The 22,225-nt window shown below is 43.8% G+C and overlaps 1 protein-coding gene across 1 annotated transcript in view; it reads left to right on the top strand.

The window, feature by feature from the left end:
- Positions 1-21,436, top strand: part of OPRM1 (opioid receptor mu 1) — a 231,025-nt gene extending 209,589 nt beyond the window's left edge. The window contains exon 3 of the mRNA XM_073557705.1: positions 19,197-21,436. Coding sequence (XP_073413806.1) covers positions 19,197-19,723 — 527 coding nt within the window. The 3' untranslated portion in view covers positions 19,724-21,436. The remainder of the gene's footprint in view (positions 1-19,196) is intronic.
- The last annotated feature ends 789 nt before the right edge of the window (positions 21,437-22,225 follow it).

Raw genomic sequence — 22,225 nt, forward strand, 5'->3', positions numbered from 1 at the left:
CTACAAATAGTAAATCAAACCCCCCTTTATCACCCCCATAGTTAGGGAAAAATAATAAAATAAAAAAAGTGTTTATTTCCATTTTCACATTAGTGTTAGGGTTATGGTTGAGTTTAGGGTTAGGGTTGGCGTTGGGGTTAGGGTTGGGGTTGGGGCTAAAGTTATGGTTTTGGTTGGGATTAGGGTTAGGGTTGGGATTAGGGTTAGGGGTGTGTTAGGGTTAGGTTTGTGGTTAGGGTTATAGTTAGGGTTGGGGTTAGAGTTAAGGATATGTTGGGGTTAGGGTTGGAGTTAAACTTGAGGGGGTTTCCACTGTTTAGACACATCAGGGGACTCTCCAAATGCAACATGGCGTCTGATCTCAATTCCAGCCAATTTTGCATTGAAAAGTCATACGACGCTCCTTCCCTTTCAAGCTTGGCCATGCGCTCAAACACTGTTTTACCCCGACATATGGGGTATCAGCAAACTCAGGACAAATTGCACAACAACTTTTGTGGTCCAATTTCTCCTGTTACCCTTGGGAAAATAAAAAAATTGGGGGTGAAAAGCTCATTTTTGTGAAAAAATTAGATTTTTTATTTTTATGTCTCTACATTCTAAACTTCTGTAAAGCACTTGGGGGTTTAACTTGCTCACCACACATCTAGATACGATCCTTAGGGGGTCTACTTTCCAAAATGGTGTCACTTGTGGAGGGTTTCCACTGTTTTGGCACATCAGGGGCTCTCCAAACGTGACATGGTGTCCTATCTCAATACCAGTCAATTTTGCACTGAAAAAGTCCAATGGTGCTCCTTCCCTTCTGAGCTCTGCCATGCTCCCAAATAGTGGTTTACCTGCATATATGGGGTATCAGCGTACTCAGGACAAAGTGTACGGCAACTTTTGGGGTCCAATTTCTCCTGTTACCCTTGGTAAAATAAAACAAATTGGAGCGGAACTAAATTTTTTGTGGGGTGCAGTTCTTACTTTTGGGTATTTTCTATTACATAGACCTTTCAAAGTCACTTCAAATGTGATGTGGTCTCTAAAAAAATGGTTTTGTAAAATTTGATGAAAAAATGAAAAATCGCTGGTCAACTTTTATCCCTTATAACTTCCTAACAAAACAAAAATTTGTTTCCAAAATTGTGCTGATGTAAAGTAGACTTGTGGGAAATGTTATTTATTAACTATCTTGTGTGATATGACTCTCTGATTTAAGGGCATTTAAAGTAAAAGTTGGAAAATTGTAAACTTTTCAAAATTTTTGTCAAATTTCCGTATTTTTCACAAAAAACTCAAGTCATATTGAAGACATTTTGCTGCTAACATAAAGTACAATATGTCACAAGAGAAGAATCTCAGAATCAGTGGGATCTGTTGAAGCGTTCCAGAATTATTACCTCATAAATGGACAGTGGTCAGAATTGAGAAAGTTGGCCGGGTCAGAAAGGTGAAAACAGGCTGGGTCGTGAAGGAGTTAAGCTCTCATTTCTAGACATTTTGAGTGAGGGGAAGTTAAACACAGCTGCACAGTGCCAACACCTACACTGACTCATGCAGGAGGTTGGATTAGGAGATTAGAGTGCTTATCATTATATCTCAAACATTGTTAAATCTACTCTAAACTATGGTGGGGGTGTGTCTTTCTTTCCTTGAGTATTGTTGCCTGCTTTTGATTTGTCAACATCATAGAGGATGAAGAAGAACACATTTTAAGTTAAAAATGATTGATAACATTTGCTTGGACTTAAAAAAAGTCAACTCATTAAGTACCTAATAATTTGAAATGTTTTATTCTGTTTTGCAGCTTCTATTATATTGTGTGTCCTGTTTAACATTAAAAATTTGGTGAAATATCTGCTTTAAAGAAAAAGCTGTCTTTGCTGCATATTGCAGCCAATGCAGAATAGGTTTCTTACATTGTCATTTTCAAAAAGTTGAGTAGCATAATATCCCCTTCCCCTCCTGCGAAAACCATTTTTTTTCCCTCCGGTTTGAAAAGCCATAATTTTTTTGTGTGTGTCTATTTGTATATAGCTAGAGTTGAGTGAAACGGGTCGAAAAATTTCAAAAGTCGCCGACTTTTGGCAAAGTCGGGTTTCATGAAACGAAACCCGACCCTAGGATGAGGTCGGCCACGAGGTCGGCGACTTACGCGCCAAAGTCGCGTTTCAAAAGTTTGTTTTGCGCTCTTTTTCAGCCAATCAGGATCCACGGACACTGTGGGCAATGTGATGACATAGGCAGGGGTCACCACCATCTTTCAGAAGGGCATGCAAGTGATTGGCTTGCTTTGGTGGGCGTCACAGGGGGTATAAAAGGGCGTGCACGCCGACCGCCATCTTACTTCTGCCGATCTCAGTATAGGGAGAGGTTGCTGCTGATTATGTAGGGAGAGCGTTAGGCAGGGAAGAAGACAAAAAAACTGCTTCTGCTGCTAGCGATTTGGCCTGCACAACACACCAGTCACTGTGTGTGCAGTGCAAGGGGAGGCTATATAGTGGTGTATCAGTGGTGTTGGTTGTTGGGCTGCTTTCTAAGGCTTCCTGACATTCCTGCATTGCTGTTTACCCACTGCTCCGCAAACTGCTTTTTTAAAAGCAATCCCAATTTTTTTTTTTTGTCCTGCTGAGAAGAAAAAAAAACTGCTTCTGCTGCTAGCAATTTGGCCTGCACAACACACCAGTCACTGTGTGTGCAGTGCAAGGGTAGGCTATATTGTGGTGTATCAGTGGTGTTGGTTGTTGGGCTGCCTTTTAAGGCTTCCTGACAGGCTGGCATTGCTGTTTACCCACTGCTCTGCAAACTGCTTTTTTAAAAGCAATCCAATCTCCCTTATCCTCTAGTCACTTTTGTCACAGCTGTGCCATCGAGCCTGTCACATAGCGCTCAGATATTCATTGGGCCTCACACAATCCAAAAGTGTCCAGTGTCCAAAAGTGTGTGCAGAGATTCAAAATCTCCCTTATCCTCTAGTCACTTTTGTCACAGCTGTGCCATCGAGCCTGTCACATAGCGCTCAGATATTCATTGGGCCTCACACAATCCAAAAGTGTCCAGTGTCCAAAAGTGTTTGCAGAGATTCAAAATCTCCCTTATCCTCTAGTCACTTTTGTCACAGCTGTGCCATCGAGCCTGTCACATAGCGCTCAGATATTCATTGGGCCTCACACAATCCAAAAGTGTCCAGTGTCCAAAAGTGTGTGCAGAGATTCAAAATCTCCCTTATCCTCTAGTCACTTTTGTCACAGCTGTGCCATCGAGCCTGTCACATAGCGCTCAGATATTCATTGGGCCTCACACAATCCAAAAGTGTCCAGTGTCCAAAAGTGTGTGCAGAGATTCAAAATCTCCCTTATCCTCTAGTCACTTTTGTCACAGCTGTGCCATTGAGCCTGTCACATAACGCTCAGATATTCATTGGGCCTCACACAATCCAAAAGTGTCCAGTGTCCAAAAGTGTGTGCAGAGATTCAAAATCTCCCTTATCCTCTAGTCACTTTTGTCACAGCTGTGCCATCGAGCCTGTCACATAGCGCTCAGATATTCATTGGGCCTCACACAATCCAAAAGTGTCCAGTGTCCAAAAGTGTGTGCAGAGATTCAAAATCTTCCTTATCCTCTAGTCACTTTTGTCACAGCTGTGCCATCGAGCCTGTCACATAGCGCTCAGATATTCATTGGGCCTCACACAATCCAAAAGTGTCCAGTGTCCAAAAGTGTGTGCAGAGATTCAAAATCTCCCTTATCCTCTAGTCACTTTTGTCACAGCTGTGCCATCGAGCCTGTCACATAGCGCTCAGATATTCATTGGGCCTCACACAATCCAAAAGTGTCCAGTGTCCAAAAGTGTTTGCAGAGATTCAAAATCTCCCTTATCCTCTAGTCACTTTTGTCACAGCTGTGCCATCGAGCCTGTCACATAGCGCTCAGATATTCATTGGGCCTCACACAATCCAAAAGTGTCCAGTGTCCAAAAGTGTGTGCAGAGATTCAAAGTCTCCCTTATCCACTAGTCACTTTTGTCACAGCTGTGCCATCGAGCCTGTCACATAGCGCTCAGATATTCATTGGGCCTCACACAATCCAAAAGTGTCCAGTGTCCAAAAGTGTGTGCAGAGATTCAAAATCTCCCTTATCCTCTAGTCACTTTTGTCACAGCTGTGCCATCGAGCCTGTCACATAGCGCTCAGATATTCATTGGGCCTCACACAATCCAAAAGTGTCCAGTGTCCAAAAGTGTGTGCAGAGATTCAAAATCTCCCTTATCCTCTAGTCACTTTTGTCACAGCTGTGCCATCGAGCCTGTCACATAACGCTCAGATATTCATTGGGCCTCACACAATCCAAAAGTGTCCAGTGTCCAAAAGTGTGTGCAGAGATTCAAAATCTCCCTTATCCTCTAGTCACTTTTGTCACAGCTGTGCCATCGAGCCTGTCACATAGCGCTCAGATATTCATTGGGCCTCACACAATCCAAAAGTGTCCAGTGTCCAAAAGTGTTTGCAGAGATTCAAAATCTCCCTTATCCTCTAGTCACTTTTGTCACAGCTGTGCCATCGAGCCTGTCACATAGCGCTCAGATATTCATTGGGCCTCACACAATCCAAAAGTGTCCAGTGTCCAAAAGTGTGTGCAGAGATTCAAAATCTCCCTTATCCTCTAGTCACTTTTGTCACAGCTGTGCCATCGAGCCTGTCACATAGCGCTCAGATATTCATTGGGCCTCACACAATCCAAAAGTGTCCAGTGTCCAAAAGTGTGTGCAGAGATTCAAAATCTCCCTTATCCTCTAGTCACTTTTGTCACAGCTGTGCCATTGAGCCTGTCACATAACGCTCAGATATTCATTGGGCCTCACACAATCCAAAAGTGTCCAGTGTCCAAAAGTGTGTGCAGAGATTCAAAATCTCCCTTATCCTCTAGTCACTTTTGTCACAGCTGTGCCATCGAGCCTGTCACATAGCGCTCAGATATTCATTGGGCCTCACACAATCCAAAAGTGTCCAGTGTCCAAAAGTGTGTGCAGAGATTCAAAATCTTCCTTATCCTCTAGTCACTTTTGTCACAGCTGTGCCATCGAGCCTGTCACATAGCGCTCAGATATTCATTGGGCCTCACACAATCCAAAAGTGTCCAGTGTCCAAAAGTGTGTGCAGAGATTCAAAATCTCCCTTATCCTCTAGTCACTTTTGTCACAGCTGTGCCATCGAGCCTGTCACATAGCGCTCAGATATTCATTGGGCCTCACACAATCCAAAAGTGTCCAGTGTCCAAAAGTGTTTGCAGAGATTCAAAATCTCCCTTATCCTCTAGTCACTTTTGTCACAGCTGTGCCATCGAGCCTGTCACATAGCGCTCAGATATTCATTGGGCCTCACACAATCCAAAAGTGTCCAGTGTCCAAAAGTGTGTGCAGAGATTCAAAATCTCCCTTATCCTCTAGTCACTTTTGTCACAGCTGTGCCATCGAGCCTGTCACATAGCGCTCAGATATTCATTGGGCCTCACACAATCCAAAAGTGTCCAGTGTCCAAAAGTGTGTGCAGAGATTCAAAATCTCCCTTATCCTCTAGTCACTTTTGTCACAGCTGTGCCATCGAGCCTGTCACATAGCGCTCAGATATTCATTGGGCCTCACACAATCCAAAAGTGTCCAGTGTCCAAAAGTGTGTGCAGAGATTCAAAATCTCCCTTATCCTCTAGTCACTTTTGTCACAGCTGTGCCATCGAGCCTGTCACATAACGCTCAGATATTCATTGGGCCTCACACAATCCAAAAGTGTCCAGTGTCCAAAAGTGTGTGCAGAGATTCAAAATCTCCCTTATCCTCTAGTCACTTTTGTCACAGCTGTGCCATCGAGCCTGTCACATAGCGCTCAGATATTCATTGGGCCTCACACAATCCAAAAGTGTCCAGTGTCCAAAAGTGTGTGCAGAGATTCAAAATCTCCCTTATCCTCTAGTCACTTTTGTCACAGCTGTGCCATCGAGCCTGTCACATAGCGCTCAGATATTCATTGGGCCTCACACAATCCTAAAGTGTCCAGTGTCCAAAAGTGTGTGCAGAGATTCAAAATCTCCCTTATCCTCTAGTCACTTTTGTCACAGCTGTGCCATCGAGCCTGTCACATAGCGCTCAGATATTCATTGGGCCTCACACAATCCAAAAGTGTCCAGTGTCCAAAAGTGTGTGCAGAGATTCAAAATCTCCCTTATCCTCTAGTCACTTTTGTCACAGCTGTGCCATCGAGCCTGTCACATAGCGCTCAGATATTCATTGGGCCTCACACAATCCAAAAGTGTCCAGTGTCCAAAAGTGTGTGCAGAGATTCAAAATCTCCCTTATCCTCTAGTCACTTTTGTCACAGCTGTGCCATCGAGCCTGTCACATAGCGCTCAGATATTCATTGGGCCTCACACAATCCTAAAGTGTCCAGTGTCCAAAAGTGTATGCAGAGATTCAAAATCTCCCTTATCCTCTAGTCACTTTTGTCACAGCTGTGCCATCGAGCCTGTCACATAGCGCTCAGATATTCATTGGGCCTCACACAATCCAAAAGTGTCCAGTGTCCAAAAGTGTGTGCAGAGATTCAAAATCTCCCTTATCCTCTAGTCACTTTTGTCACAGCTGTGCCATCGAGCCTGTCACATAGCGCTCAGATATTCATTGGGCCTCACACAATCCAAAAGTGTCCAGTGTCCAAAAGTGTGTGCAGAGATTCAAAATCTCCCTTATCCTCTAGTCACTTTTGTCACAGCTGTGCCATCGAGCCTGTCACATAGCGCTCAGATATTCATTGGGCCTCACACAATCCAAAAGTGTCCAGTGTCCAAAAGTGTGTGCAGAGATTCAAAATCTCCCTTATCCTCTAGTCACTTTTGTCACAGCTGTGCCATCGAGCCTGTCACATAGCGCTCAGATATTCATTGGGCCTCACACAATCCAAAAGTGTCCAGTGTCCAAAAGTGTGTGCAGAGATTCAAAATCTCCCTTATCCTCTAGTCACTTTTGTCACAGCTGTGCCATCGAGCCTGTCACATAACGCTCAGATATTCATTGGGCCTCACACAATCCAAAAGTGTCCAGTGTCCAAAAGTGTGTGCAGAGATTCAAAATCTCCCTTATCCTCTAGTCACTTTTGTCACAGCTGTGCCATCGAGCCTGTCACATAACGCTCAGATATTCATTGGGCCTCACACAATCCAAAAGTGTCCAGTGTCCAAAAATGTGTGCAGAGATTCAAAATCTCCCTTATCCTCTAGTCACTTTTGTCACAGCTGTGCCATCGAGCCTGTCACATAGCGCTCAGATATTCATTGGGCCTCACACAATCCAAAAGTGTCCAGTGTCCAAAAGTTTGTGCAGAGATTCAAAATCTCCCTTATCCTCTAGTCACTTTTGTCACAGCTGTGCCATCGAGCCTGTCACATAGCGCTCAGATATTCATTGGGCCTCACACAATCCTAAAGTGTCCAGTGTCCAAAAGTGTGTGCAGAGATTCAAAATCTCCCTTATCCTCTAGTCACTTTTGTCACAGCTGTGCCATCGAGCCTGTCACATAGCGCTCAGATATTCATTGGGCCTCACACAATCCAAAAGTGTCCAGTGTCCAAAAGTGTGTGCAGAGATTCAAAATCTCCCTTATCCTCTAGTCACTTTTGTCACAGCTGTGCCATCGAGCCTGTCACATAGCGCTCAGATATTCATTGGGCCTCACACAATCCTAAAGTGTCCAGTGTCCAAAAGTGTATGCAGAGATTCAAAATCTCCCTTATCCTCTAGTCACTTTTGTCACAGCTGTGCCATCGAGCCTGTCACATAGCGCTCAGATATTCATTGGGCCTCACACAATCCAAAAGTGTCCAGTGTCCAAAAGTGTGTGCAGAGATTCAAAATCTCCCTTATCCTCTAGTCACTTTTGTCACAGCTGTGCCATCGAGCCTGTCACATAGCGCTCAGATATTCATTGGGCCTCACACAATCCAAAAGTGTCCAGTGTCCAAAAGTGTGTGCAGAGATTCAAAATCTCCCTTATCCTCTAGTCACTTTTGTCACAGCTGTGCCATCGAGCCTGTCACATAACGCTCAGATATTCATTGGGCCTCACACAATCCAAAAGTGTCCAGTGTCCAAAAGTGTGTGCAGAGATTCAAAATCTCCCTTATTCTCTAGTCACTTTTGTCACAGCTGTGCCATCGAGCCTGTCAAATAGCGCTCAGATATTCATTGGGCCTCATACAATCCAAAAGTGTCCAGTGTCCAAAAGTGTGTGCAGAGATTCAAAATCTCCCTTATCCTCTAGTCACTTTTGTCACAGCAGTGCCATCGAGCCTGTCACATAGCGCTCAGATATTCATTGGGCCTCACACAATCCAAAAGTGTCCAGTGTCCAAAAGTGTGTGCAGAGATTCAAAATCTCCCTTATCCTCTAGTCACTTTTGTCACAGCTGTGCCATCGAGCCTGTCACATAGCGCTCAGATATTCATTGGGCCTCACACAATCCAAAAGTGTCCAGTGTCCAAAAGTGTGTGCAGAGATTCAAAATCTCCCTTATCCTCTAGTCACTTTTGTCACAGCTGTGCCATCGAGCCTGTCACATAGCGCTCAGATATTCATTGGGCCTCACACAATCCAAAAGTGTCCAGTGTCCAAAAGTGTGTGCAGAGATTCAAAATCTCCCTTATCCTCTAGTCACTTTTGTCACAGCTGTGCCATCGAGCCTGTCACATAGCGCTCAGATATTCATTGGGCCTCACACAATCCAAAAGTGTCCAGTGTCCAAAAGTGTGTGCAGAGATTCAAAATCTCCCTTATCCTCTAGTCACTTTTGTCACAGCTGTGCCATCGAGCCTGTCACATAGCGCTCAGATATTCATTGGGCCTCACACAATCCAAAAGTGTCCAGTGTCCAAAAGTGTGTGCAGAGATTCAAAATCTCCCTTATCCTCTAGTCACTTTTGTCACAGCTGTGCCATCGAGCCTGTCACATAACGCTCAGATATTCATTGGGCCTCACACAATCCAAAAGTGTCCAGTGTCCAAAAGTGTGTGCAGAGATTCAAAATCTCCCTTATCCTCTAGTCACTTTTGTCACAGCTGTGCCATCGAGCCTGTCACATAGCGCTCAGATATTCATTGGGCCTCACACAATCCAAAAGTGTCCAGTGTCCAAAAGTGTGTGCAGAGATTCAAAATCTCCCTTATCCTCTAGTCACTTTTGTCACAGCTGTGCCATCGAGCCTGTCAAATAGCGCTCAGATATTCATTGGGCCTCATACAATCCAAAAGTGTCCAGTGTCCAAAAGTGTGTGCAGAGATTCAAAATCTCCCTTATCCTCTAGTCACTTTTGTCACAGCAGTGCCATCGAGCCTGTCACATAGCGCTCAGATATTCATTGGGCCTCACACAATCCAAAAGTGTCCAGTGTCCAAAAGTGTGTGCAGAGATTCAAAATCTCCCTTATCCTCTAGTCACTTTTGTCACAGCTGTGCCATCGAGCCTGTCACATAGCGCTCAGATATTCATTGGGCCTCACACAATCCAAAAGTGTCCAGTGTCCAAAAGTGTGTGCAGAGATTCAAAATCTCCCTTATCCTCTAGTCACTTTTGTCACAGCTGTGCCATCGAGCCTGTCACATAGCGCTCAGATATTCATTGGGCCTCACACAATCCAAAAGTGTCCAGTGTCCAAAAGTGTGTGCAGAGATTCAAAATCTCCCTTATCCTCTAGTCACTTTGGTCACAGCTGTGCCATCGAGCCTGTCACATAGCGCTCAGATATCAGTGGGCCTCACACAATCCAAAAGTGTCCAGTGTCCACAAGTGTCTGCAGAAATTCAAAATCTCCCCTGTCCTATAGACACCTTGTACCTTGTTTTACATTACTATATAGTTTGTTGGATTTTGTCTACATTTCTACCAAAAATGAGGAAGGCTGGTGGAAGAGGCCGTGGAATTGGGCGGGGGTTGGCAGCTGGTAATGATGGTGTTGGTGGTGGATCTGATGGTAGTGGCAAGAGCAAAATAGGACCGAATGCAGGAGGTGTTGAGCCTGCGTCATCGTCTGGCTACATAAGGCCTCGAATGCTTAGTTTTCTAGGAGTTGGCAAACCGCTTTTAAAGCCAGAGCATCAGGAAAAAGTTTTGTCTTACATTGCTGACTCAGCCTCCAGCTCTATCGCCTCCTCTTCTTCAGTTGTAAAAAGTAAAAGCACTGAGTCGTCATTGGAGGCTCATGTTCATGAACCACACCTTTCCTTGTGTCCTTCACCCCAACCAAGATTGAAGGATGACGCAGGCCATACTACTGATTACTCCATGGAGCTGTTTTCACATACCATGCCTGGATTATCAAGTGAAATGGTGAATTACCCAGGCCAAGATGAATCTGACGTGGAGTGCACTGATGCACAGCCGCTGATGGATGATTCTGCTGGTACATTCACTCAGAGCACTACATTGTCCTCGCAGTGTACAGAGCCAGATTCTGACCCTGATGAGACTCAGGTGCCCCTTCCCGCACACTATACCACCATACACGGTGACACAGAGGAAGGTGCACATGACATAGAAGAGGAGGTGATGGATGACCCAGTTGTTGACCCAGATTGGCATCCATTGGGGGAAGAGGGTGCTGCTTCCAATAGCTCAGATGAGGAGCATCCACAGCAGACATCGACATCGCAACAGCTGTTATCTGGCAGGCCCGGAGCACTCCAAAGACAGGTTCCAAACATCAAAAGAGTTGCTGGACAGCTTGTCCAGAGGGTCAAAAGATCACAACGTGCTAGGCCGCAAAATGTCTGCCAAAGTAGGAAGAGTGCAGTGTGGCACTTTTTTGAACAAAATCCTCATGATAAGGCCAAGGTTATCTGTAAGAAGTGCGCAAAGACCTTTAGCCGAGGGAAAAATCTGAAAAATTTGAATACCAGTTGCATGCTTAGACATTTAACCAGCATGCACTTGCAAGCGTGGACACAACACCAAACCTCAAGTGCCACATGTGCAACTGATCACAACGAAGGTAGTCAGCAACGCTACATTGTTTCCCCCACTGTAAGCCCACCGGTTAGCACAGCAGCAAATGTTGAGGTGTCGTTGCAAGGCCACAGCAGTCAGGGAATCCCACTGTTATATCAACGAAAGACTGATTCTAGGCCATCAGAAAGAACACCAACTCCATCACCATCATCAACCCTCTCTCAGTCCACCCTGTCCACCGCTACTTCCACCATATGCAGCTCTCAAGTCCAGCTCACCCTCCCAGACACTATGAGTAGTTCAAGAAAGTACTCAGTCTCTCATCCGCGTACACTGGGTTTGAACGCCCACATTGCCAAACTAATCTCGTTTGAGATGATGCCCTTTCGGTTGGTGGAAAGCACAGCTTTCCGCGAACTCATGGCCAATGCAGTACCACGCTATGACCTACCCAGTCGCCACTTCTTCTCTCGCAAAGCCATCCCAGCCCTCCACCATCATGTGAAAGACCGCATTGTCCATGCACTCAAGCAGTCAGTGAGCGGAAAGGTGCACCTCACAACTGATGCATGGTCCAGTCGGCATGGCCAGGGCCGTTACATGTCCATCACTGCGCACTGGGTTAATGTGGTGGATGCAGGGTCCACAGGGGACAGCGGTGGTGGGACAGTGCTGCCTAGCCCACGGTATAGGAAAAAGTTGGCTGTAGGCGTTCGACCCTCCTCCTCCAGAAGCGAAAGCTCGTCCACAGAGCGCAGTCGTACGAGCACTCCATCTGCAGCTGCCACTGTTGCACACGATGTGTCCCCCTATCGAGCAGCTAGTGGAAAGCGTCAGCAGGCTGTGTTGCAGATGATGTGTTTGGGCAACAGACACACCGCCGAGGTGCTGGCCGAGTACTTGAAGCGACAAACTGAGTCATGGCTGGGCAGTGTACATCTTGAGGCAGGCAAGGTAGTTAGTGATAACGGCCGTAATTTTGTGGCAGCCATAGCCCTTTCAAAACTCAGCCACATACCTTGCTTGGCTCACACCTTGAACCTGGTGGTGCAGTGCTTCCTCAAAAATTATCCGGAGTTAACAGCCCTGCTCCAGAAGGTGCGAAGACTGTGCGCGCACATCCGCCGGTCGCCTGTACACTCCGTTCGTATGCAGAAGCTGCAGCGATTGCTCCACCTTCCCAACCACCGCCTCATTATCGACATTGCAACAAGGTGGAACTCCACCCTGCATATGCTGGAGCGGCTGTGCGAGCAGAGGCAGGCCATAATGCATTTGTGGGAGGATACACGGCCAGGCACTTTGAGAGCAGACATGGAGTTGACAGGTGTGCAGTGGTCGAAGCTGAAAGACCTCTGTAAAGTCCTTCAGTGTTTTGAGGAATGCACACGGCTGGTAAGAGCAGACGACGCCATCCTAAGCATGAGCATCCCACTTATGCGTCTGCTCATGCAAACTTTGACGCACCTTAAGGAGCAGGCGTCTGCAGCCAATGTTGATGAGGAGGAAGAGGAGGAGGGAATCCTTGATGACATTCAGCCATTGTCTGCTCAGGGACCTCTCCTGGACGAGGTGGAGGAAGAAGAGGAGGAGGAGGATGATGATGGGGATGATTACTTAGGGGAGGAGGATGCATCTCGTGGGGCAAGTGAAAATGTTGGCGTGGCAAGGTCTGGTACAGGGTTTGTGCATGACTGGAGGGATGTGGATTTGCCAGAAAGTGCTCCTCCAACCAGCACTCGCAGTGCATCATTGACACCGGGAACATTGGCCCACATGTCAGATTATGCCTTGCAGATTCTAAAAAGGGACCCCCGCATTGCCAAAATGATGAACGATGACGACTACTGGTTGGCCAGCTTCCTGGATCCACGCTATAAAGGCAAATTACAAAACATCATGCCACAGGAGAACCTTGACCTAATATTGGCTAATAAACAAGCAACTCTGGTAAATCGGTTGCTTGAGGCATTCCAAGGACACAGCAGCGGTGATGGTTCTCACACGAGCCGTACGGGCCGGGGGCAGCTTGGCAGAGGTGTTCGTGGTGCACACAGCAGAAGTGGCGTTGGAGACAGGGTTTCATAACAATGTTGTGGACTGATTTTTCAAATACCGCTCACACAACTGGTAATACAGCATCGATGGAAAGTGACAGGAGACAGCAGTTGTCAACTATGGTTACAAACTACTTTTCCTCCCATATCGATGTTCTCCCACACAGGTCATTCCCCTTTGACTATTGGGCCGCTAAACTGGACACCTGGCCTGAATTGGCACAATATGCCTTACAGGAGCTCGCTTGCCCAGCTGCAAGTGTGCTATCGGAAAGAGTCTTCAGTGCAGCTGGATCAATCCTGACAGAAAAAAGGACCCGTCTGTCAACCCAAAATGTGGATGATCTAACCTTCATTAAAATGAACCATGCATGGGTTTCAAAGGATTTTGACCCACCTTCCCCTGATGACACATAGGGTGACAGAAAAATGGCTTGCTTTGGTCCACCTCTTCTTGGGACTTGACCTATTTCGCCTTTTGCATCAGCTGAATGTCCAACATCAACATATGCCACTTTCTAAAACTCCCTAACTGTGCTGCCTCCCCCCCATGGCCGGGGTCACCACCTAGCGCACGACACCGTGCGAGTGCCGTTGCTCTGGACAGGTGGGTAGGCCGACTCTTGGGCGCGGGCACTGGCACAGGGTCCCTCATAGTGCAATCAAGTGTCTCTGACGGTGGTGGTGAACACCCGCCGTCAGACACACCGCTGTACTATGAGGGGCCCAGTGCCAGTACCAACGCCCACGAGTGGGCCCCCCTTGCTTGGGCAGGGCCCCAGCATTTGCAATCTTTACCTCTCCCTGCTCCTCCGCTGTGTAATCTGGGCCGTCAAATCCATACTGTGCCTAACACCGTCTGAGCCTGCCTCCTGATGTATAGACATATATTTTGAATGTGTACGCTATCCATACATGTTATCCGGGGAAACGGTACCCTTTCTAACCTTTATGCAATCACGTGCAATCCATACTGGGCCTAACACCGTCTGAGCCTGCCTCCTGAGACATATATTTTGAATGTGTACGCTATCCATACATGTTATCCGGGGATACGGTACCCTTTCTAACCTTTGTGCAATCACGTGCAATCCATACTGGGCCTAACACCGTCTGAGCCTGCCTCCTGAGACATATATTTTGAATGTGTACGCTATCCATACATGTTATCTGGGGATACGGTACCCTTTCTAACCTTTGTGCAATCACGTGCAATCCATACTGGGCCTAACACCGTCTGAGCCTGCCTCCTGAGACATATATTTTGAATGTGTACGCTATCCATACATGTTATCCGGGGATACGGTACCCTTTCTAACCTTTGTGCAATCACGTGCAATCCATACTGGGCCTAACACCGTCTGAGCCTGCCTCCTGAGACATATATTTTGAATGTGTACGCTATCCATACATGTTATCCGGGGATACGGTACCCTTTCTAACCTTTGTGCAATCACGTGCAATCCATACTGGGCCTAACACCGTCTGAGCCTGCCTCCTGAGACATATATTTTGAATGTGTACGCTATCCATACATGTTATCTGGGGATACGGTACCCTTTCTCACCTTTGTGCAATCACGTGTAATCCATACTGGGCGTGAGAACGGCTGGCGAGCTGTTAAGCAAGCTACAGCACCTGTGGTTTGCACACGTAAGTTTTTCATTTTTTCAGGAATGACGGTTAGGCCTAATTCCGGAACTGCGGTTGACCTGCACTTACTGGGAAATCATTGTTCGCGGGTAATAATTGTAATCAGTGATCCCCATCACTAACGTTGTTCAGCGGGTTATCTGCACCTGTAAGCGACAAACGCTGGCCTTTTCAGTGTAGCACACATGCAGCCACGGACATGTAAGGGCATGACACACCAGTTATTGGCCAATCTCATGTGCCAGAGCCTCACGTGTCCCTCTAGTAAGCCGGACTCGGACCGCGGGGCATGACGGAGTCTCGTTCGTTAACGGAATTAAGCTTGCAATGTGTGCATCTGTTCTGTAGCTGGCATGGTTGAGGTTTCCCAGGTGGAGTCGAATTTAACCATAGGCTCCACTCCTGGTGGTGCCCTTCTGGACATTCCTTTAAGGTTCAGCTTTGCAACCATACTGCCCACGTAAAACAAACACTTTGCCTTCATGAACGCTGTTTGGAGGGTCATGACTCGTGGGAATAACGCCGCCCAATCAGTTAACCTGCTAGAGAGATCCTTCGTTGCTCCCAAGCATGACATCACACTCCCTAGGAAGAAGGTAATGCCACTGTGGCGACCGTACTCCTGGGGGCGACACAAGTGCACTGATGCCCAGCCACTGCTCGATGAATCTGCTGGTACATTGACCCAGACCACTACATTCCCCTCGCACGCTACCCGGCCTGAATCTGACCCTGATGAAACTCAGGTTACCCTTCCCATATACAGTTCCATCTTACACGGTGACAAAGAGGAAGCTGCAGATGAAAGTGCAGGTTCGGCCCACCCGCCATCAGACACACCACCGTACTATCAGGGGCCCTGTGCCAGTGCCGTCGCCAACGAGTGGGCCCCCCCCTGCTTGCCCAGGATCACAGCACTTGCAAAGTTGAAATACTGTGCAGTGAGATGGAAGATGGGGACGACGAGGAGTCTAGACTAGTACAGGGATTCCCTAGCAAGGAGACTTATTTAATTGATACTGTTTCAAACATTATATGGGACCAATCATTCTGTATGGAGAAATAGATGGGCCTCGTCATGAGATGTAAAAAGTGAAGTATTTTTCATTGTACTATACCGCTATTTCTCTGCCGTATCGGAGCATGATGAGTTGTGGCATGTGTTAAAGGGGCGCTCTTTCGCCCAGGGCACATGAAAACCTGCAGCCAGCCCTCCCCCCCCACAACTTTAGCCAAATAACCCCCATTTTTCAGTGCGTAACTTGTATTATGAAGTTAATTAAGGTTGACAAGCTTAAGTAAGAAGAATTGATGCTTTTGGCATTCAAATGGGCACTGTAGGTGTGTTTCCTGTCCTCCTCTCACTGCCGACTTTTATTCCCCATTGACTTACATTGGGTTTCGTGTTTCGGGATGACCCCGACTTTTCCCTATAATCGGATGATCTTGCTCGACCCGACTTTTGGAAAAGTCGGGTTTCACGAAACGCGACCCTAAAAAACCAAAAGTCGCTCTACTCTATATATAGCCACATAATGGCTTTTCTTTGCTGGACAAGTTGTAGTTTTGAATCACATGAACAAAGAAAATTCAGCTCACCCCCATGTGTTTTCCATGCGGCATCAGCACACCGGGCAGGGACCCTTCTCCACTAGACGTATCAGATGAATATTTGAAAGAGGGGAATGTCCAGCTTCAAGGTTAAAAATCCGAAGAGTTTCTTTATTGTACATCCATTAAAAATTTCATAACATGGCTGCTGTATTCATCACATCAAGGACAAAGCCTGTGAGGGCCTGGAAGCGTTTCGAACACTGTGTGTTCTTAAACTCAGATGTAGTTTTGAATGACACAATCAATTTTAAATGAAATGTTTTGGGGGTTTTGAATTTACAATATTCATTGTGTGATAAAAATGTTATGAAAATATGATTCTTCAGGTCAGTACTATTAGCTGAACCAAACTTTACATTTTTTTATATTTTTATATTTAAAACAATTTATAGATTTGTAAAACATTTGGGTTTGTGCTGCCTTTTTTGAAGACTTGTAACTGAAATTTCTTGATATCATTTTGGAGTACATGCAAAGTTTGCATTTTTATTGCAATTTTTTGGGAAGCGTGGAGATCAAAAATTGACAACCCTGGCATTTCTATTTGTTCTTCAGGATACCCCAGCTTGCCATGGCATCCACTCGACTACCTGGGATCTCATTGTTGATGGTGCCAATATGATTGCCCTGTGTAATCACATTATTTAAATACTGCCTTCAGACATGGATAGGGCCTTTAAATGACCAAAAAACAGTGACTGGAGCTAACTCTAGTTGCTGTTGTAGGAGGAAGATGTTGGCTGTATAACTTCATATTGAAAATATTCTATTTCATGATATTAAGATTTTATATACTATATTCATTGAATAATACTTAAAATAAATTACTTCAAAGAAGCCTAGCTAAATAATTTCACGATAACAAAAATTTGTAATAATTAGTTCAGTGAGTACAAAATGGAGGCTCAATTTTCATCTGCATTGTGGATTATATCTCTAATGGAAAGTCTGAAGTACATGTTGGAAGATGGAAATCAGGAATGCCTGACTGGCCCCATTGACTACCTAGCTATTTTTTCCAAAGTGATGAAATCAGTGAAAAAAAACCTCAAATGCACAGGTACTATAGCCTAAATTGATGACAAACAGACTGTCAAATATTTAAATGTTTCATTCTCATAAATTAATAATTTAAATGAAAATAAAAACCAGTAATATATCGGAGAAATCTATTTTTTGTTCCTCATGAACTAAACTTTCATTCTCAAAATTCTCAATGTGTTAATAAATTTGTCTTCAGTTAACACAGATTTTATCATTACTGACGTAGCAGAAGACAGTTGGTGCTTATACAGCTTTATGGAGACCTGCAACTATAATTTCTGGAGAACTTGCAGTAAAATGTCTGTTTTTGCCTCTAGTTCCTCGCTTTTCCACCCCTCCAATCTCCATAGAATTTTAAAAGCACCAACTTTCAACTTTCATCTACTCTCTCAACAATAGGAAAACCTGAATACAGATTTTACCTATCTTCCCATAAATTAATGCTGAATCTTCAATCCAGGTGAAGAAAGAAGCAGATTTCGCTAATAACATATTTTCCAAAGTTGATTATTTTCCTATGTACTATTGAATTATGAAATTACAATTTAACTGATGGTTGCTCTCTCAGTAATGTATACTAGCTATAGTTGGCTGTTTATAATAGTAAGCATATTCCTAAAATCTGATAGTTCGACTTGCAAAGGCAGTTCAGCTCAAAGCTGGATCGTATTGCTCTCTGTGAAGAATAAAATCAATTTAATAGATTTTAATGTAATTTTGCATATGAAACTGTTGCCTTAATCATGTAGCCTTGTCTGTATTGAGCATGTATATTATAGCAGAGGAACCTAATCATATTTATAATCTAGTAGGTGGTCCCACTCACAGATTGACAGTTATCATTATATGAACATTCACAGAGGGCAGGCTATCAGCCACTTAGTAAGGCTACCTACTGCACTAAGCACAGAATAAGCATGGAGTTAACTCATTCAAAATAAAAAATATTGCATTTTTCCCATGTTCTTCTTTTACTCTATTGCATGCTACTCTCATATTGGAGAGCAACATGCTCAAAGTTCAAAGTGACAGGTTCAAAAATAGTTCCACTATCCAACAAGGTAAAGCTTTTCGACACAAGTCAAACATGCACTGCTCCTCTGTCACACTGCTGTGCACTTGGTCAGAAAAAATACAAAGAAGACAGTGATTCTCTGCTACATACAGCAATGTAAAGTCTATGCATAGACAAAAGAACGCAGCACTCACCATTTCCTAGCGGTAAAGTCCTTTATTCCAATGCACGGGACATGGACGCTGTGTGCAAGAGGTGTATGGAGAATGATAGGATGATAGCTGTTTTGCGTTTCTACTAGTGATGAGCGAGTATACTCGTTACTCAGGTTTCTCCAAGCATGCTCGGGTAGTCTCCGAGTATTTTGGCATACTCGGAGATTTAGTTTTTGTCGCCGTAGCTGCAAGATTTGTGGCTGCTAGATAGGCTGAATACAGGTTTATTAGGCAATCCCCTCATGTATTCAGGCTATCTAGCAGCCGCAAATCATGCAGCTGAGGCGACAAACACTATATCTCTGAGCACGCCAAAATACTCGGAGACCACCCAAGCATGCTCAGGGAAACCCGAGTAACGAGTATACTGGCTCAACCCTAGTTTCTACAACTCTTCTATGGGTCCATTGGAAGGGACTCGTAGAAGCTTTGTGGAAAAGCAAAATGGCTGTTGTCCTCTCCTCCCCCATACACTCTCTTCACACCATATCCATGTCTAGTGAATTGGAATAAATGACTTTACTTTTAGGAAATGGTGAGTGCCGCTTTCTTTAGTCTATGCGTGGTCAAAAATAGTACCATCAATGCAAGAAAAATAGTAACTTTTTTCTTTATGTTTTTAAGGGTCAACTGATTGTGGTCTTATATTTCCACATCCCTCATGGTACTGGGACAACCTCCTGAAAATATGTGTCTTCATATTCGCATTTATAATGCCCGTCCTTATTATAACAGTGTGCTACGGAATGATGATCTTACGACTTAAGAGTGTTCGAATGCTTTCTGGATCCAAAGAAAAGGACAGAAATCTTAGAAGAATAACCAGGATGGTCCTTGTTGTTGTTGCTGTGTTCATTGTATGTTGGACTCCAATTCACATCTACGTGATAATTAAAGCCTTGATCAATGTCCCTCCTTCTCTTTTTCAGACAGTAACCTGGCATGTATGCATTGCTCTAGGTTACACAAACAGCTGCCTTAATCCAGTCCTTTATGCTTTTTTAGATGAGAATTTTAAGAGATGCTTCAGAGAGTTTTGCATTCCTACATCTTCAACCATTGAGCAGCAGAACTCTACCCGCATGCGTCACAACACTCGTGACCATGTGTCCACTGCCAACACAGTGGATAGGACTAACCATCAGGTATGACTAGCCGTGGAAATGTCATGTCTGGATTCAGGAGTTCCTGCAAGAGATGATATGGCTTCAGAAGTTACTCAGATAACTACAGGGCTTTAATTCACCGATGGCTTTAGACTTAGACATCTTACATTTTTTTGTTTGGCAAAGCACTTTCAATAGGAGATTGTCACTGCCCAAAGATGGTACCTTCTGAGATGCGAGAACACGAGTGCATATCTGTTGCGCTGTGTGTAACTATTATTGGTGTAAAAATGTAAGATAGAAAAGACTTTAATACAAGATACATTTTACAATTTAAAATGAGAATGATATATTTGGTAGAGATTATGACTAATTTTAAAAAACTGCACATGGAGATACCTGTATTTTGCCTAATGACTGGTTTTCATAGTCAACTAAAGGCAAAAAAAGCATAATGAATGAGCTGTAAATAATCTGTCTCTGCCAACTCGAATACTATTTTCAGGGTAATCTTGTCTCTTGCTTGGTAATGTACGTCAATAAAATGAAGATGCCAGTGATAGGAATAACCAGGCATGAAAGAGGCCAATTTATCAAGTAAAGCGTAATATTACAGCATACATCAGTATTCGACAGAGATCAGACAATAATTTACAAACAAACTAAAAGCCATATCGCAATATAAAGCTTTTCTTGGTAACATTTTCTTAAAACAAGTTAATATAACGGATTTCATGGAACTTTTTGCCCGGGTGTGGACAATTTGAAAACAAATATGTCTTATTTATATCCTTCAAAGTATATTTTGGCCTTCAGTACTTACTTGTACACAATAAAATAATCTAACACTTTTTATAGTATATTAAACGAGCAGGTGCGATTTGCATGCCTACTCCCACTATTTGTGGGTGGAAATGCTGGTCATGGATAATATAGGTGCATGCAAAGCATAAGGGGGTATTTCCTGAAAAAAAAAAAATATTAAAATGTTATTTGTAAGAAAAATGTTTGTAAGATTATTGTAAGCAAAATTATTCATTTAATATTCACAGATAGCAATAGGAAAACATTTACCGTAGCTTGTTGACCTTTTCTAAGCGTTTGGAATTTCAGCCATTGTCGAAGAAATAGTAAATGTTGTTTAATCACATTTTATTTCCATTTTTTGCCTATTGTGCTTGCCTTGGTAATGTGGCTAATATCTTCATGTTGACACAGCCATGTAAGTTAAATATTATTGTACATGAATAGATTACAGTATTAAAAGAGCAACTGACATTTGATTATATTGTTGGTTTCTTTTATATAACATTGTTAATTGCACAAAATAAGAAAATCACAAACCATGCTATGTGTGCTGCCTTATGACTAGTTTTTGTAGAGATGAAACAAAGTATTTTCTCGACTCTACTGTAATTTTAATCATATAATATGATCTATAGTCAATAAATGATCCCTAGCTAAAACTATAAAGTCACTATGTTTATTGCTACAATTTCTATAGATTAGAAACCTATTACATATACAGAAATATATCAAACTATTTTTAACAATTGAAAGTTTACCTTTTTATTATACTTGATTGTTAAATCACTGATAAAGCCAATCAGAGGTGGAGGATTACAGCTTTTCTAGAAAACCACACTTCAGTTATGATCTTACTGTAATGCTGTATGTGTAACGTATAAACCGTCTACTCCTTGTACTGTGTACTTTCTCTGTCAGCATTCATCATATAAATAAAGTCTATCTGCTTTGTGTCGGTTCATTTTTTAACATACTGAAAAAATCAGAACTACAATGCATGTATGCGTGATAGTCTTGGCTAGATATGTTTGCTATTATGGATAATGGATAAAAAAAAAAGAAACTTATACAAAATTGACCGCTTTAAATAGTTTAGGTCTTACCTTACCATGATTTAGTTTATTTTACTACACCTCTATGGCCATTACTCTGCTACTTTACATTACCATTTCTGCCCTCATGTTAACCACTTCTACACACTGGTTTAGTTAGGACCAGGCTGCTAGAATCACAGTACTAGTTCTCTCTATAGACATACAAAACACTTGTTAGTCCCTCTTCAAAGATATCTTCCCACTAAGACTTAAATGTGTGGATATATATGTCGCACCGCCTTGTGGGATGCAGGCCTAGTATCTCGGAGGGTGGTTCAGTCACGATGACTCCGTTGGCTCTAACAATCCCTAGGTTAGGTGGCAATTATAAAAGGGGGGAGTTTACAGATGTATGAGACTGAGGGTTATGTTGATGCCTGCAAGAAATGAGGCCGTGGAGGAAAGAAGCATACACCGGGGGTCCCGTGCAAACTTGAAAGATGAATTTTACTGAAGGCTTGAAACAATTCTTATGTTTTTCCATAAAACAGTCATGGATGACAGATACAATTTTCCTTAAACATTGTGTTAGTCAATGCCTTTTCTCGGTCCCGGCCTTGGGAGGATGGCAGTAACTTTTCATATAACTCACTGTGCTGCGTGAAGGGGGAGGATTAGCTGACCTTAATTGGATTGGAGTATCCGG

This window comes from Dendrobates tinctorius, unplaced genomic scaffold (genome assembly GCF_039654945.1).
Source record: "Dendrobates tinctorius isolate UK_male_01 unplaced genomic scaffold, ASM3965494v1 ptg000250l, whole genome shotgun sequence".
Classification (NCBI taxonomy): domain Eukaryota; kingdom Metazoa; phylum Chordata; class Amphibia; order Anura; family Dendrobatidae; genus Dendrobates; species Dendrobates tinctorius.